The sequence below is a fragment of the Crassostrea angulata genome, chromosome 6 (genome assembly GCF_025612915.1).
Source record: "Crassostrea angulata isolate pt1a10 chromosome 6, ASM2561291v2, whole genome shotgun sequence".
NCBI classification, from domain to species: domain Eukaryota; kingdom Metazoa; phylum Mollusca; class Bivalvia; order Ostreida; family Ostreidae; genus Magallana; species Magallana angulata.
Window position 1 is genome coordinate 16,250,790 of NC_069116.1, and position 14,531 is coordinate 16,265,320.

General features: G+C 32.7%; 1 protein-coding gene across 2 annotated transcripts; it reads left to right on the forward strand.

The window, feature by feature from the left end:
• The first annotated feature begins 9,264 nt into the window (after nucleotides 1–9,264).
• Nucleotides 9,265–12,259, forward strand: LOC128189740 (serine/arginine-rich splicing factor 1-like). Of its 2 annotated transcripts, XR_008244272.1 has the most exons (6): nucleotides 9,265–9,523; nucleotides 9,907–10,115; nucleotides 10,225–10,397; nucleotides 10,523–10,680; nucleotides 10,778–10,847; nucleotides 11,153–12,259. XR_008244272.1 is itself a non-coding variant. In XM_052861475.1 (5 exons), exons 1-4 carry the CDS (start codon nucleotides 9,360–9,362, stop codon nucleotides 10,664–10,666), a joined length of 690 nt encoding a protein of 229 aa, XP_052717435.1. In that variant the 5' UTR covers nucleotides 9,266–9,359; the 3' UTR covers nucleotides 10,667–10,680; nucleotides 10,778–11,113. The 2 variants fall into 2 exon arrangements, 1 of the variants encoding a protein (XP_052717435.1); XM_052861475.1 differs by lacking the exon at nucleotides 11,153–12,259 and having other exon boundaries at nucleotides 9,266–9,523; nucleotides 10,778–11,113.
• The last annotated feature ends 2,272 nt before the right edge of the window (nucleotides 12,260–14,531 follow it).

The window sequence follows — 14,531 nt, forward strand, 5'->3', positions numbered from 1 at the left end:
TATCAACAAAGTTTTGTATTCCAACTGAAAAAGTTTGCAAAAAATAACGTTCACTTGAAGATCTCCCCTGAAAATTCCATTTGTCCGTTGATTAATTCCCACAATTGTTTTAAAGCTAATATTAACTATGGCATTTAACCAGATTTGAAGAGAAGGATGGCAACTTGTCCCAAATAGAAATAGATGAAGTGCTTGGTCTCGTGGGTAACGTAGCTACCGAAATTTCTTCCAACAATACAATGCCATGTGGGATTGTATTTTTTGTCGAATTCCTTCTTGATGTATGCAGCAATGTCTTTTTCAATGTTGTATTTCTCAAGGGCTGTGGTTGCACAATCCACGGCATCTTGTTGCATGTCCTCTGACATGTCAGCATTCTTGATGACTGCTTTCCTTTCAGACATGATTGCCTACAATAACAATGAATGTCATTTATATCGCAAGTCGCTCATTACTAGAGAAGCACTTTCACTATCATATATAACGACCAAACTCCATGACAACAGTAAACAACAACAAAATTCAGGAGTTGAAATATTCTATTGAAGGCAAAATGTTGCCATGGCTACCACACAGTAGGCTATTTGCAACATTAACCACTGAGTATTAGTGATGTAAATTGCATTTGTTTCAAAATTAAATTAATTACTTATACTAGTAAATTTAACACCTAATACCAAGATCAAAGTTTTACCTTTTGGATTCCGAGATCGTCGCAGAAGTTTCAGGGGTTCTTGCTAAGATACCTTGCGAGTGATACAACTTGGTAACCGCTCAACTAATGTATATGTGTTGCCAAAATTCTAGGCCATGATTGGCTGTTTGATCAATTTCCATTGGTCAAAAATCTTCGCTTTCTTTTTCTCACATATCAGACCACAATGCAGTGCGATGAGAACTAACGCGCGGATCATGATTCCGCCCCCATAAAATTTATGCAGAATTACGATATTTATATTTGCTTCACACAAATAATAGCAAACACATATTTCGAAATGTACGGAATATTTTGAACGTTTGTTGTTTTATAAGCGATATTATTTACTTAATGTCTCGTAAATTTTTAGTGCCATAGACTCCAAAAACCCCTTAAGTTTACCCGTGTTATATATATCAAATCAGGACCGCGTATAAATACCCCGATTAAACATAATTTTTATAAAAAGAGGAGGAATAAACAAAGCAAAACATAAAAGAGAGAGAGATGGTAAATGAATCAAAAAAGATACAATCATGTAATAATAAAGAAAAATTAACAAATTGATTTTAGAAAATCTCCAACTTTAACAACCTTAATACGGGATTGGGTGGGGTAGGTACAGTTGACTGGATATTCAATTATGAATGTATGTGTAAGTTTCCCTATAATTTTAACATTGTTCAAAATATGAAAGGGTCTTCCGTTCAAATTTCACAATTATTTCTAGAAGTAAATGAAAAAAAAATCTCAGTTTCAAAAAAAAAAAGAAGTAGTGTGGGTGGGTGGATGTGGGGACAAGTTCACCCCTTGCGCCACTCTCACCTCCAAAATAATAGAGAATTGCGTGACTGTCTTTCCGCACATTAAATATATATTAAAGTTTTAATGTGAACGTTGAATTTTTTTTCACTTGGACACTTCAGTCATACTTTTTGTAAACAAAATACTGGCTTGCTAGTTAAATGTATATAAATATGAATGTGACGAATATAGATAATGTTCGTATACGTTGTGATGTATAACGTATTAGCAGAGAGTTCTGTATAATAATACAACACAATCCTGTTCTTCATAAGGACACGCTGGTTTAATCTCATTAAGAGAGGATTTTTAGCTGGGGTTTTTTATATATACCAACTAGCTTATCTCTAAATCGACTTATCCAAATAAAGGCGTGCGTGCACGAGCTTGAGAATAAACGACGAGCGTTATGACAACAAAGTGTATACAACAGGTCATAATGCCATGGGCATGGGCACTGCATGAATGATTTGTGTTTGTAGTAACAGAAAAGCCACACCAAATTGCCTAGGTCCAAGTATACATGTGTGTGTCTTATATATTTATCGGTGTATTTCTCAAATGGGAATGGGGCATATATAATTTAGGTAAACGCATAAGAAAAAGTGTACATAACCTGTCATCTTCCATGAAATATGAATAAAATTCTCTCTCTCTCTCTCTCTCTCTCTCTCTCTCTCTCTCTCTCTCTCTCTCTCTCAAATGTCAGCATTAGACAGAATGGTTTTAAATATTAGAGTTAAATTAGATTTTGAACCCGTTTTATTCGGTATGCCAAAGATAGAACTTGGCAGCTGTCTGGGGAAAAAATCGCACCGCTATGCTTGGAATGCACTTAAATTTGATAACTTTCATAATCTGAATGCTAGCCTACTGCGCCGTGTTATACCGACGAGAATATCCTCCATTCTTTATCACCTGTGTGTAAACTTTGTGTCGTTAAAGCAGATATTTTAACAATTTAACTGGATAACATTTATATATATATACTTATTTTTAAAATGATTTGGGCAGGTAGAGATGCGTGTCACTGGTTCCGCCGATATTTTGTAAATATACAGATACACATGCATACTGCATAACAAAAAATTGTTTTTGAGTATCAGCATTTTTTAACGTGCTCGGGCACGTAGCATTCAGGCTTTTAAAAAGGCGGGAGGTTGGCGTGGACAGCTAGTCGCATCACAGAGTTTTTAAAACGAATTTGTTACTTGTCAAAGAAGTGGAGGTGTCACTTCGTTATAAATTTATTTATACGTTCTATACATATGCATGTTGGCATACTTCTGTCCCTTGTTTGCAGGTGGGTTTTTTTAATCAAATATGTTGACATGCAAGATGAATATGTTGACATGCCATATATGTATGCCAACCAATATTTTAACATAACTATGTTGACATGCAAGAAAATTGCATAATTTATAAGAATTATGAAAAATTCATTATAATATCAAATATCGCCACATGTGACTTCCAACATGCTAGATATGCTACTCATTTATGTTGACATGTTAGATAAATATATTATATACGTCGACATGCAACTTATTTATGTCGACAGGAATCTTAGTCACGTTGACATGCGAGAAACATGTTGAAATGCAACTTTATTTATGTCAACAAGCAACTTATTTATGTTGACATGCGAGATAGATATCTTGACATGCAACTTTATCTAAGTCAACAAGATGCACGTGGACGTACTGGTCTCGCATGTCAATATCACAAAGATGCATATTAACATAAAAAGTTGGATGTCGACATAAATAAGTTGCATGTCAACATAAATAAGTTGCATGTCAACATATCTATCAGGCATGTCAACATAAATGAGTAGTAGCTAGCTAGATATACATTTATACAAATAGCATTCATTTATGGCCAACTACTGCATGTACGTCACATGTGGGCAATATTTGAATTATACTCTTTGCATGTTGACAAAATTACCTTGAATTTCAACATATTTATCCCGCATGTCGACATATTTGATAGAAGAATAACTTGCACACAAGGGGCAGAATTATGTGATAATGTTGTGTACGTTAAGTCATTAACACCTAGTATATGCGTCCCTGGTGATAATAGGGGGAAAAAGAATTTCAAAAAAGGTTGGAGGAAGAGTGCTATGACTTCCTCACCATCACTGTTGAGCACTATACGCGCCTAATGGTGGCCCGTGTGTGGGCCTGAAAACTAGCTGACCAGTCTAATACACATGATGCATGACAGCATGCGGATAAATGAGTATGCATTTCATGCATAAATTGTTGATTTTTTTCCATTTTGTCTTATTAAGGCGTATACAGGTACCTTATTTAAACATTCTGTGTTCATGCTTTTCAATATCCGTCTTGTTCCTAAACCTTTCTGGGTTTTTTTTTAAATTATACATGTACTTTATGTACCGATTTCTTTGACCTGCAAGTTCGTGAAATACAACAAATACTTAAAAAGCAAAGTTTGAGAGAGGAGAAATATATCTGCACTATAAAACTGGTGTTAATAGGCTTAAATGACATCGATGTCATAAGCTTATGTTAACAGAGATACAACCAGGTACTTAGGAACAGTGTACGACATGGAGAACTATTATAGCATATGTCTGTCTCTTCCTTTAATACCTTTCCAGCAAATAAATCTAACTAATATATAATCATATACACAGGAAAAGCTCGTGATTCAAAATGAGCAGAGATCAACATATCGTCCAGCTTTATATATAGTATGCGCAATATGTTTTGGGCAACCCAAAGAATTTACTCTTTTTAACATTACTAGGGACAATTTATATATTGTATAAGGAATCAAGTTGTCTATGTCTTCGTTTAAGATAAAAGAACCTCTTGCAAAATTGTTAACATGTGTTTGGCCAAATGTGCTGAGGAAAGTACAGAAATGTGTGTCCATATTCAGAGGAAAAGTTGAGGCTTTTTTATGCTAGACCATGCCAGTGTTAATTTGCAACATATCCTCACAACTAAGTTTGCTGATGGATGTATGAACCTCTTTAAAGCCGATAAACATCCCTGTCAATGTTGTTGAAGAGAGAATGTTCCCCTTTTCAGAGGGGAATTTTTCTCCTTAGGTGTTTGGTTCAATAGTGAAAATGAAAATAACGCTGTCGACAAAAATTTAAAAACCAAATTAGAGAATTTAAAAGTAACCCTTAATCTCTGGAAAATGCGTAATCTATCACTTTTAGGGAAAATTATAATCGTGAAAACATTAGCGTTGTCAAAACTTGTATTCCTAGCCTCTGTCATTCCAATACCAGAAAACATAATTAATGTAGTACAAAAAGAAATAAATAAATTTATATGGAATTCGGAGATCCCTAAAATAAAATATACTATTAGCTGTCAAAAGTTAGCTGATGGTGGACTAAAAGCTCCAAATTTTGAAATTCAAGTTAAATCACTTCAAATAAATTGGATCAAAAGATTTTTTAGTGAGAGTGATGCAAAATGGAAAAAATTAATAAATGCTTTTTTTAGTAAAATAGAAATTACTGATCTTCTCTTAACAAGATGTAGCCTGCCAAGTTTTCCAGCAAAGTTACCTACCTTTTATTATAATATAATTACTTCATGGAAAATATTTAGAAATTGTATGAATGAAATCAGTATAAACCCACCCATTTTTACAGAATGCTTGTGGTTTAACAATTTTATATGCATCGACAATAAATCAATCTTTTTTTCTGAATGGTATAAAAATGGTATAATGTTTTTAAAAGATATTATTAACAATGATGGTTCTTTCTTAACCTTAGATGAGTTTTACGAAAAATTTAAATTTAAACCCTCTTTTCTTCAATACAACAGTCTTCTTTCCTCTATCCCAAATAACTGGAAAAAACATGTCAAAGACAAAACACATCCTCCACATAGCGAAGGGAATATAATGCACTCCTTGTCTGTTCAAGGAAAACTTTTACCATTAAGTGAATTAAAATGTAAAGATGCATATTGGATTTTAATTAACAGTTGTAAGGAAATTACTCTCTGTATCCAAAAATGGTCAGAAATATTTGAAGTAGAAATTCCAGTCTCTGATTATAAAAAGATATTTAATTTACCTTTTCAGTGTTGCACACAAACTAACGCACAATCTCTTCAGCTCAAAATATTACACAGAATCATAGTACATAACAAGTCGCTTTTTAATATGAAATTGATTCCAAGTCCGAACTGTAACACAGACAACTGTAATGAAATTGACACTATACATCATAGATATTTCCAATGTAAAAGCACACAAATTTTCTGGAAAGATCTAATATATTGGTGGCAACAACATATAGAAAATGTCAATCACTTAACAATGCAAGATGTCATATTTGGTATCTACAAAGTAAAAAATGTTCCACTAAATTATTGTATTTTACTTGGAAAATGCTTTATACATCTAATTCATTCAAAATCTCCTGGCAAACAAATTGAGTTCATTGCTTTTAAAATTTTTCTAAGAAACAAACTTCATGCTAAAGAAAATTATCTTTGTTCGAAGAATCAAATGCTCATTTTTTACGAATTATGGCAGCCAATATTAGTTAACTTATAAACTGTAGTCTTTCAGTATTATATGGAGTGTCTTGATTGTTTGAAGATTGCTGATCAATGCTTTCTACCATGTTAAAAACTAAGATGCATGTATATTTTAGATCCATGTTAATATTTTAGCTCCATGTCCAAAGTACTCGTATATTGATCTGTTTCCATGCTATTTATCATTTATTCTATTGTGAAACGTTTTGAATTATGTTCTAAAAATATATGTACCAGAATTGTTGAGCCAATAAAATATTCACTCACAAAAAAAAAAAAAAAAAAAAAAAAAAATTCTCTTAAATTACAATAAAAAGGGCATTTCAATAAAAAAAAAATAAAAATAAAAAAAAATAAATAAATAAATCTAACTAATATATAATCATATACACAGGAAAAGCTCGTGATTCAAAATGAGCAGAGATCAACATATCGTCCAGCTTTATATATAGTATGCGCAATATGTTTTGGGCAACCCAAAGAATTTACTCTTTTTAACATTACTAGGGACAATTTATATATTGTATAAGGAATCAAGTTGTCTATGTCTTCGTTAAAGATAAAAGAACCTCTTGCAAAATTGTTAACATGTGTTTGGCCAAATGTGCTGAGGAAAGTACAGAAATGTGTGTCCATATTCAGAGGAAAAGTTGAGGCTTTTTTATGCTAGACCATGCCAGTGTTAATTTGCAACATATCCTCACAACTAAGTTTGCTGATGGATGTATGAACATCTTTAAAGCCGATAAACATCCCTGTCAATGTTGTTGAAGAGAGAATGTTCCCGTTTTACAGAACTTTGAATTAGCACTTGGTTCATCTCACTCACTAAAATGGTGTGACACAACTTTTTATTTTTACGGCATATCGAGAAAATCGACATAATAAGGGAACAGAAACAAGCATGAAAAGGGAAATTAACTGACCAGAAAATCAAAGAGTTCGAGAAGTTCTTTAGCTGTATGGATAACCAAGACACATTGCCCACTGACACGGTTTAATTTGCTTCCTTCCTAAAATCAAAGCCCGGGAATATGTCCCAACTTAGGGTTTGCCTTACGTTGCTTATGAAACAAACCCACACCTAGGTAATGATAGGGAGACAGGCATATATAAGCATGCCCATATTACCATGCCCAGCCGAGATTGGATAAAAAAATTTAAGTGATGGTTGTTTGCTGGAACTAATGACCTTAAGATCTTATACCTAAAGCTTTCTTAGATTTGATAGCTTGCAACTGCCCCACAGGTTGCAGAACCTTTATGTGTGAATGTAAACGTGCCTACTTCCGGGGTAAAGACATTTGCAAATTTCGGATCACAATCTTATCATTAAAAAAAAGATTGTATAAATAACATAATTATATACTGTAGCTTAATAATGGAAAACAGATTTTTTTTCCAAATGAAAAGCTGGTGGAGTTTTTTTCTATTGATACAAGTGTTCAAATTTGATTGTCAGTTACATCATTAGTATTGAAATTATGATATTCAAACATTTTCCCCATTTAAGAGGCCTTTAGTAGTCTATATAGTGATTAATTTAATTTGGCTACTAGTATACACCAATTTGAATTGCCATTTTGACAAAATTAACGTCATTTTCATGAAGGCCAACACATTTCATCAAACTTGGCACAACATAATTATGATAAATATGTTTGCTAGACCAATTTGTGATTTTGTTTTGTTATTTTTTTCCATTAAAGAGACTGTGAGGCGAAAATTAATGAAATCTGGCTGTCCACCATTTTTAACTATTTATCGTGATCAACATATTTTGTTGGAATCAGCACACCTTAGTTATGATAAAATGCTACGCTGAACAAATTTATAATCGTTTGTTACCTCAATTTTTAGGACTTACATATAAGGCCTAAGAGAATTATAGAATTTGTCTGGCGACCATTTTGACCGCTATTTTGACATAATTAGCGCCATTTTTGTCATAGCAAGCTATTTTTCAGACTAAGCACGCCTTAATTAATATGCAAAAATAACTTTGCTGGACTGAATTATTATTGTTTTTTATGCGTTTTCCCTAGTTTAATTTTTTTAAGGAAAAAATTATAAAATCTGGGTATGTGCCATTTTGAATCGCCATGTTGACCTAATTAACGCTTTTTGGGGAAGGCCAACAATTTTTTTCAAACTTAGCACACTTTAGATATGATAACATACTAAGCTGGATCATTTCATTATTGTTTGTTAATAATGAAAAGACTTTAAGAAAAAAATATAACATTTGGTTGTCCGCCATTTTGAATCGCCATTTTGAGCCACTTAACGCCATTTCCATGATGGCCAGCATATTTTTTTTGGAATCAGCACACTTTAAATTATGTTTTAAAACCATGCTGGACCAAATAATAATTATTTGCCGTTAAAAGTTTTTTTTTCGACCAAATCGGACTAGACTATAACAGTAATCTTAAGCAATGTGAGATGCAATATTGATGTCGAAAGTTATTTTTTTAATTGTCATCATTTTTTGTGAATGCAATATATATATATATATATATATATATATATATATATATATATATATATATATATATATATATATATAAATATATATGTATATATATATATATAAAAAAGCACTGAATAGAATCAACAACACTAGGCATCTTTAAGGTGTCGGATCTAATATATAGATACTAAGCCAGTAAACTGAATATATAAAGCACTAAAAATGGCTAACGACACGAACACGAACAATCTATTGTTCGTGTCGTTAGCCATTTTTAGTGCTTTATATATATATATATATATATATATATATATATATATATATATATATATATATATATATATATATATATATATATATATATATATATATATATATATATATCTGTGTGTGTGTGTGTGTTTTCAACTGACACGTAAGGTTTATAAATGAACTTTTGTGATTTTTATTTTTGGAAAAAGTTTAACTTTTTAAAACTTTTTAACTTTTTAAAACAATTTGATATAGGGCCTAGTGTAATTGATTAAAAAATTATGTTATATTTTGAAATTATTTAAATTTATGATATATTTTCGGTCCCATTTGTTTTACTGTTTAGAAATGAAGTAATTCCTATGTAGGTAGGCCTATTTAGCAATATTAAAATAATGGGGACGGTGCAGTGACAGATGTGTGTGCGTGAGAGAGAGAGAGGGAGAGAGAGAGAGAGTTTGCTATCGGGATCGATAGTCTGAAACAAGTACAAACAAGCCTCGTTTTGAAGAACACGCCAACAACAACACACATTTGATAAGGACAAAGAGACGAAACAACGAAGAAATAGTTGTTTAGAAACATGTCAAGAGGAAATGACTCTCGAATTTACGTAGGGAATCTTCCACCTGACATAAGAGCTAGAGACATCGAAGATTTATTTTACAAATTTGGGAGAATTACATTTGTTGACTTGAAAACAAGACGTGGACCGCCATTTTGTTTTGTAGAATTTGAGGACCCTAGGTAATAACGGATAAGTATGTCATATACCACCAATAAGTTGTTCTCTTTGGTAAATTATATCTTTAAAAACAGCAAGTATAACTTCTGTAATATGAGTGCATTTAGCTGCAGATCTGTAGCTCTCTGGTTGAAAAAATTCTGATAGACAAACCAGAGTGCATTATGCATAGTAACAATGCTATGTTGATTGTTGAACTATACTATAGTGAGGTATGTTTTCTTATTCACATTTGCTAAAAAAACATATCATATATATGTTAAAACAGGGAGTATAACTTCTGTAACCTGAACGATTTTGTATAGTAACAATACCTGGGAGGTATGTGTTGTACATCTCTGCTTGAACAATAATCATGATAAAGAATTCTCTCACGTAATTACAGAGATGCATCAGACGCTGTCCACGAGAGAGATGGTTACAACTACGACGGATATACACTGAGGGTTGAGTTTCCACGAGGTGGAGGACCAGGTGGGCCAAGATCAGGTGGAGGTGGTGGTGGCTACGGTTTCCGTGGGGGCAGTAGGGGCCTGTCTGGTGGACGAGGAGGTCCACCATCAAGAAGATCTGAATACAGAGTGCTTGTATCTGGTTAGTTTGTGGAAATGCAAAGCAAAATTCAATTTCACATTGTAACCAAGAATACTTGCATGAAGAGGTATGTGAAAACAAGACTAAATAATTTACTTTTTATTTACAGGATTACCACCATCTGGGAGCTGGCAGGATTTGAAAGATCACATGAGGGAAGCTGGAGATGTATGTTATGCAGATGTGTACAAAGATGGAACTGGAGTTGTTGAATTTCTTAGGAAAGAGGACATGAAATATGCTGTTCGCAAACTAGATGATTCCAAGTTTAGGTCTCATGAGGTTTGTAAATGTTTCAGGGAATAGGATCAGTAAATAATAGATATTGTTAAATTGAAACATTAATCAATTTTCTTGTACCCTAATTTGAGAAATAAGATTAGTTTTTCATCTTTAATTTACTATAGGGAGAAGTGTCTTACATCCGTGTGAAAGAAGATTACAGAGGAGGTGGAGGAAGGTCAAGGTCCCGCAGCAGAAGTATCACACCCCCAAGACGGTCACGGGCGTCCCCAAGATATTCACCAGTCAGGAATAGATCACGATCATAAAATAAATTGTGAAGGTAAATTAACAAGTTTTATAGATAATACATTATATAGAGATTTATTGCTTATGTAAAATGTTCATGTTGATTAATAATAAATTCAATTTTATTTTAGAGTGATGCAAAAATTCAGAAGAAACGAAAATGGCCAAGCAGTTAAATCATATCTTGGATGACTGTTTATGGTATGCATATTTGTGATCTGTGCATATGAAGTCCATTTTACAACTCATTGACTTATAGACACTTGAAGAAGTATTGTGACAGCTATTTTCATAAAACTGTCTTTTGCTACAGTTTTATTGTACAGAAAAGTTTGCTTTTCAGACTATTTTATACCATTATCACACATTTCATGTAACAGATATGAATTTTATTGTTTTATAACCAAACATTGTCTACACATAGACCTCATGTTGTGGTGAAAATCATTAAAAATATGCTCTTTTAATCATTCATATTTTAATGTTTAAAAATTTCTATTCTGAAGGTTTTTGCTCTGTGGGAAAGTTTGGATCATTATGATGTCAAGCTTGGATATTTAGGATAACAAGCTTGGATGAATTGGATTTATCATGTTTGGATAATAGGATGCAAACATGGATAATTAGGATAACTATCTTGGATCTTTGGGATCAAGGGATCAGGATTTGGAAAAAAAATTTCAGTCCCCTCTCAGTTTAAGGAATCTCTGGATGGATCCTTAGAATCTAACTGGAATTATTTTGGAATTCGGGAATCCATCTATTAGGCAAAAATAATCATCAGGTTTAAGATTTGAAATCCGTAGATATCAAAGGTTTGGCGGTAAACAATATTGCTTCACTATGCAATAAACAGACCATGCACAAATGGCCATATTTAATGCAAATATTGAAGCATTATTGTTTACAGTCACTTCATTACTGAATACACATCATTTATGGAAGGAGTGTTCTCAACCCCTCAGCACAGGATGATTCTGCGCTGGGATTTAGTTTCTCACTATTCTTCTGTTCTGTTAAAATGGATCACAGGTTCTGGAAAGGAGGAAAGGAACAGGAACAGATCAATTCAAGCTACATCTGAAGTAGGAGGATGGAAGGAAATTGTGTCCTATGAAAAATTATAGTTAAAGTTTATTTTTAAAAAAAAAAGTTATCTTTTTTTGAATTCCGATAAAGAAATCATTGGCAAAAAATTTGCAAAGCATTTCTAAAGTTCAATTCATGTACAACTTGATGTCTTTGGAGTGTCGGCAGTACGTTATGAGTTTGCGGTTAAAGTTGGACTTTGCGTTTACTTTTCTCGGAGTCTAGGATGTTTGTCTTGAAATTCTGAGGAGGATTCTAGTTGGAGTTACCCTTAGATAGGGATTTGGTAAGTGGTGGAAGTTTTTGATCAATGGCCGATTTTAAGGGTTGGTCCATTAATGGGGGTGGGTCAAGAGAAAAAATTAAGGAAAGTGTTCATTTTCTTCAGCATCCTATAGTAATTTCCTTTACGCAACATGAGACTTTATTAAAAAAAGAAAATGTGTGCATTAAGGTTTTTTTTCTCTATATTTATTAACCATGCTTTTTTTACAGCATAATCAATAAAAAATCTTCAAAAATTATTGCAGTTTGTTTTAGAATTTGATACGTAATAATTGACTACATACCATTTGATGATACTTTCACCAAGCATTCTGGCACAATTACGCATTAAAAATCTGAAGCTAGCTCACTAATTTAAGAAATACTTTATGAAGACACATTGTCAGAAGATGGTGATTTCAATGTTGCGTTAAATTGTTGATATAAATTTATTTGGTTGAATATCATCATAGCTCAAAGGTTAAAGTAACAGTTTCTAAACCGTTTGGAGCTTTTGTTAACATTTATGAAAATCTATTATTTATTCAAATTTCCACACTTTTTTTTTAAAAACCCATTTGTATATTTTTATGCATCATGCTTTCTGTATTTTTTCTGATTTGAGAAACGATAAGGTATTTAAGGTGTAATGAGCCACCTTAAAGCTGAACACCGCTCGTAAATAGGCACTGTCCGCCATATTTCTCTTTAATCACTGCTGTCCCTACAACCCTTATATAAGGGACAGACCTCTAAACAGTTCAAAGTACTTCGCTGTAGAGGTCTCACCTGTGTGGACGTACATTTTGCCTCGCCGTGTTACCCGGTCGCGATGAAATTATCAAATTTTACGCACTTTTTGAAGCCAGGAGAATACTAACATCAAATAAATTGGTCAATGCATTATTTACGAACAGAAAATGAACATAGGATAAGAAAAAAATGCATAAAATCTAAAGACCACGAAAGGAATACTACATGTCGGCCACGAGGTTCAGGTGTGCAATCGGGTGTAACGAAATCGAAGGGTTTATATACCAGGTATCTCTGTGACAGTGCCTATTTACGAGCGGTGTTCAGCTTTAATGGGTATGTTGAAGCTGTTAAAAATTCAGGGCCTAGTAAATGTATATGAATATTTTCAATTCTTTATTCGCTCAAGACCAGTTCACTGGTATTTGAGGTTCAAAATCAGTATATACAAATGTACACGAATACAGTCAAGGATCACATGTACAGTAGAAGTAATAATGACAAAAAAAAAAATCACAATACAATAGGTTGTTAAAGTTGGTTTCTGGAAGAACAGACTTTGAAAATTTTCTTAATAAATATTGACAAGTTTTTTAGTTTTTCTACATTAAAAGTATTCATGAGCTCTTTAAATTTTATAATATTTGGGTTTTCATAATATCTCTTGGGTAAAAACATTTTTCTGTCGTTTACAAAATATGTACATTCTAAAATATAATGAAATTCATCCCCAATACTATTAGAATCACACATTGTACATTTTCTTAAATGTTTTTCAATATTATGCCATCTACCTGTTTCAATGGGGAATCGATGATTACATGTTCGTAATTTTGTAAACGTGATCCGTAGATCTGTAGGTAAAATCAACAAGTACTTTTCTAAATTGAGATTTGTTTTAAAAATTCTATAATTAATACATTCAGTAAAATTAATGTTCACTAGGTGAACATCATTGAAAATTAATTCTTTCTTCGTTTGAAGTGGTTCTAATTGATGCAGGCGTTCAAATTGAATAAATTACCGATCCTGTACATCGTGATAATTTATGTATCGAACATTGTAAGTCCAATTTGTAATTATTTTTGTTAGGTACCTTATGTACCATTGGTATGGTTTGAGAGATATATAAAAACGTTATAAATCAAACCGGAAGAAACGAGAAGCGCGGGATGTTATTTCGCACGAATAAAAACCCCCGATGAGATGCATATAAATGTCTAGATTGTGGATGTTTTATTCATATGTAAAAGATGATTACATTTACAATTTTTGGCATGTCAAGGTTTTCTTCAAGAGAGTGTTTTAAAAACGGTTGGTTAAATGGTACGCCTATCTGTACAAATCAATGCTAGTGATCTTGATGACGGGGAAACGTGCCATCATGTGGCGCGGAAGTACTTGAAATAGAGTGTTTTGTCTGCCCTTCCAAACAAGTGATTCTAATTTGATATTGAAAACTTAAGCACTTGATTATCATTTTAATTGAGGAAGATAACATTATTTATGGAAAAATTATAATTATGTAAGTTGCACTAATTACGAGGAAGTAAACCAACTTCCATAAATTCAAAACATCTCGAATTTTTAAAAATTGAGCGAAAAAAAAATTCTAAGCTCCCTAGCTACATGCTCTCTTGTAAACAAAACTCGATGTTCTCCATCATGTGAACTGCAACGCCAAAAGATAACGCATTTCTGTCTTAAGGAGGCTCGATGGTCCAAAAATTAGCCATCAGATTTCCGTAAATTTTAGATATGGTTTGCTTAGCCATAGAT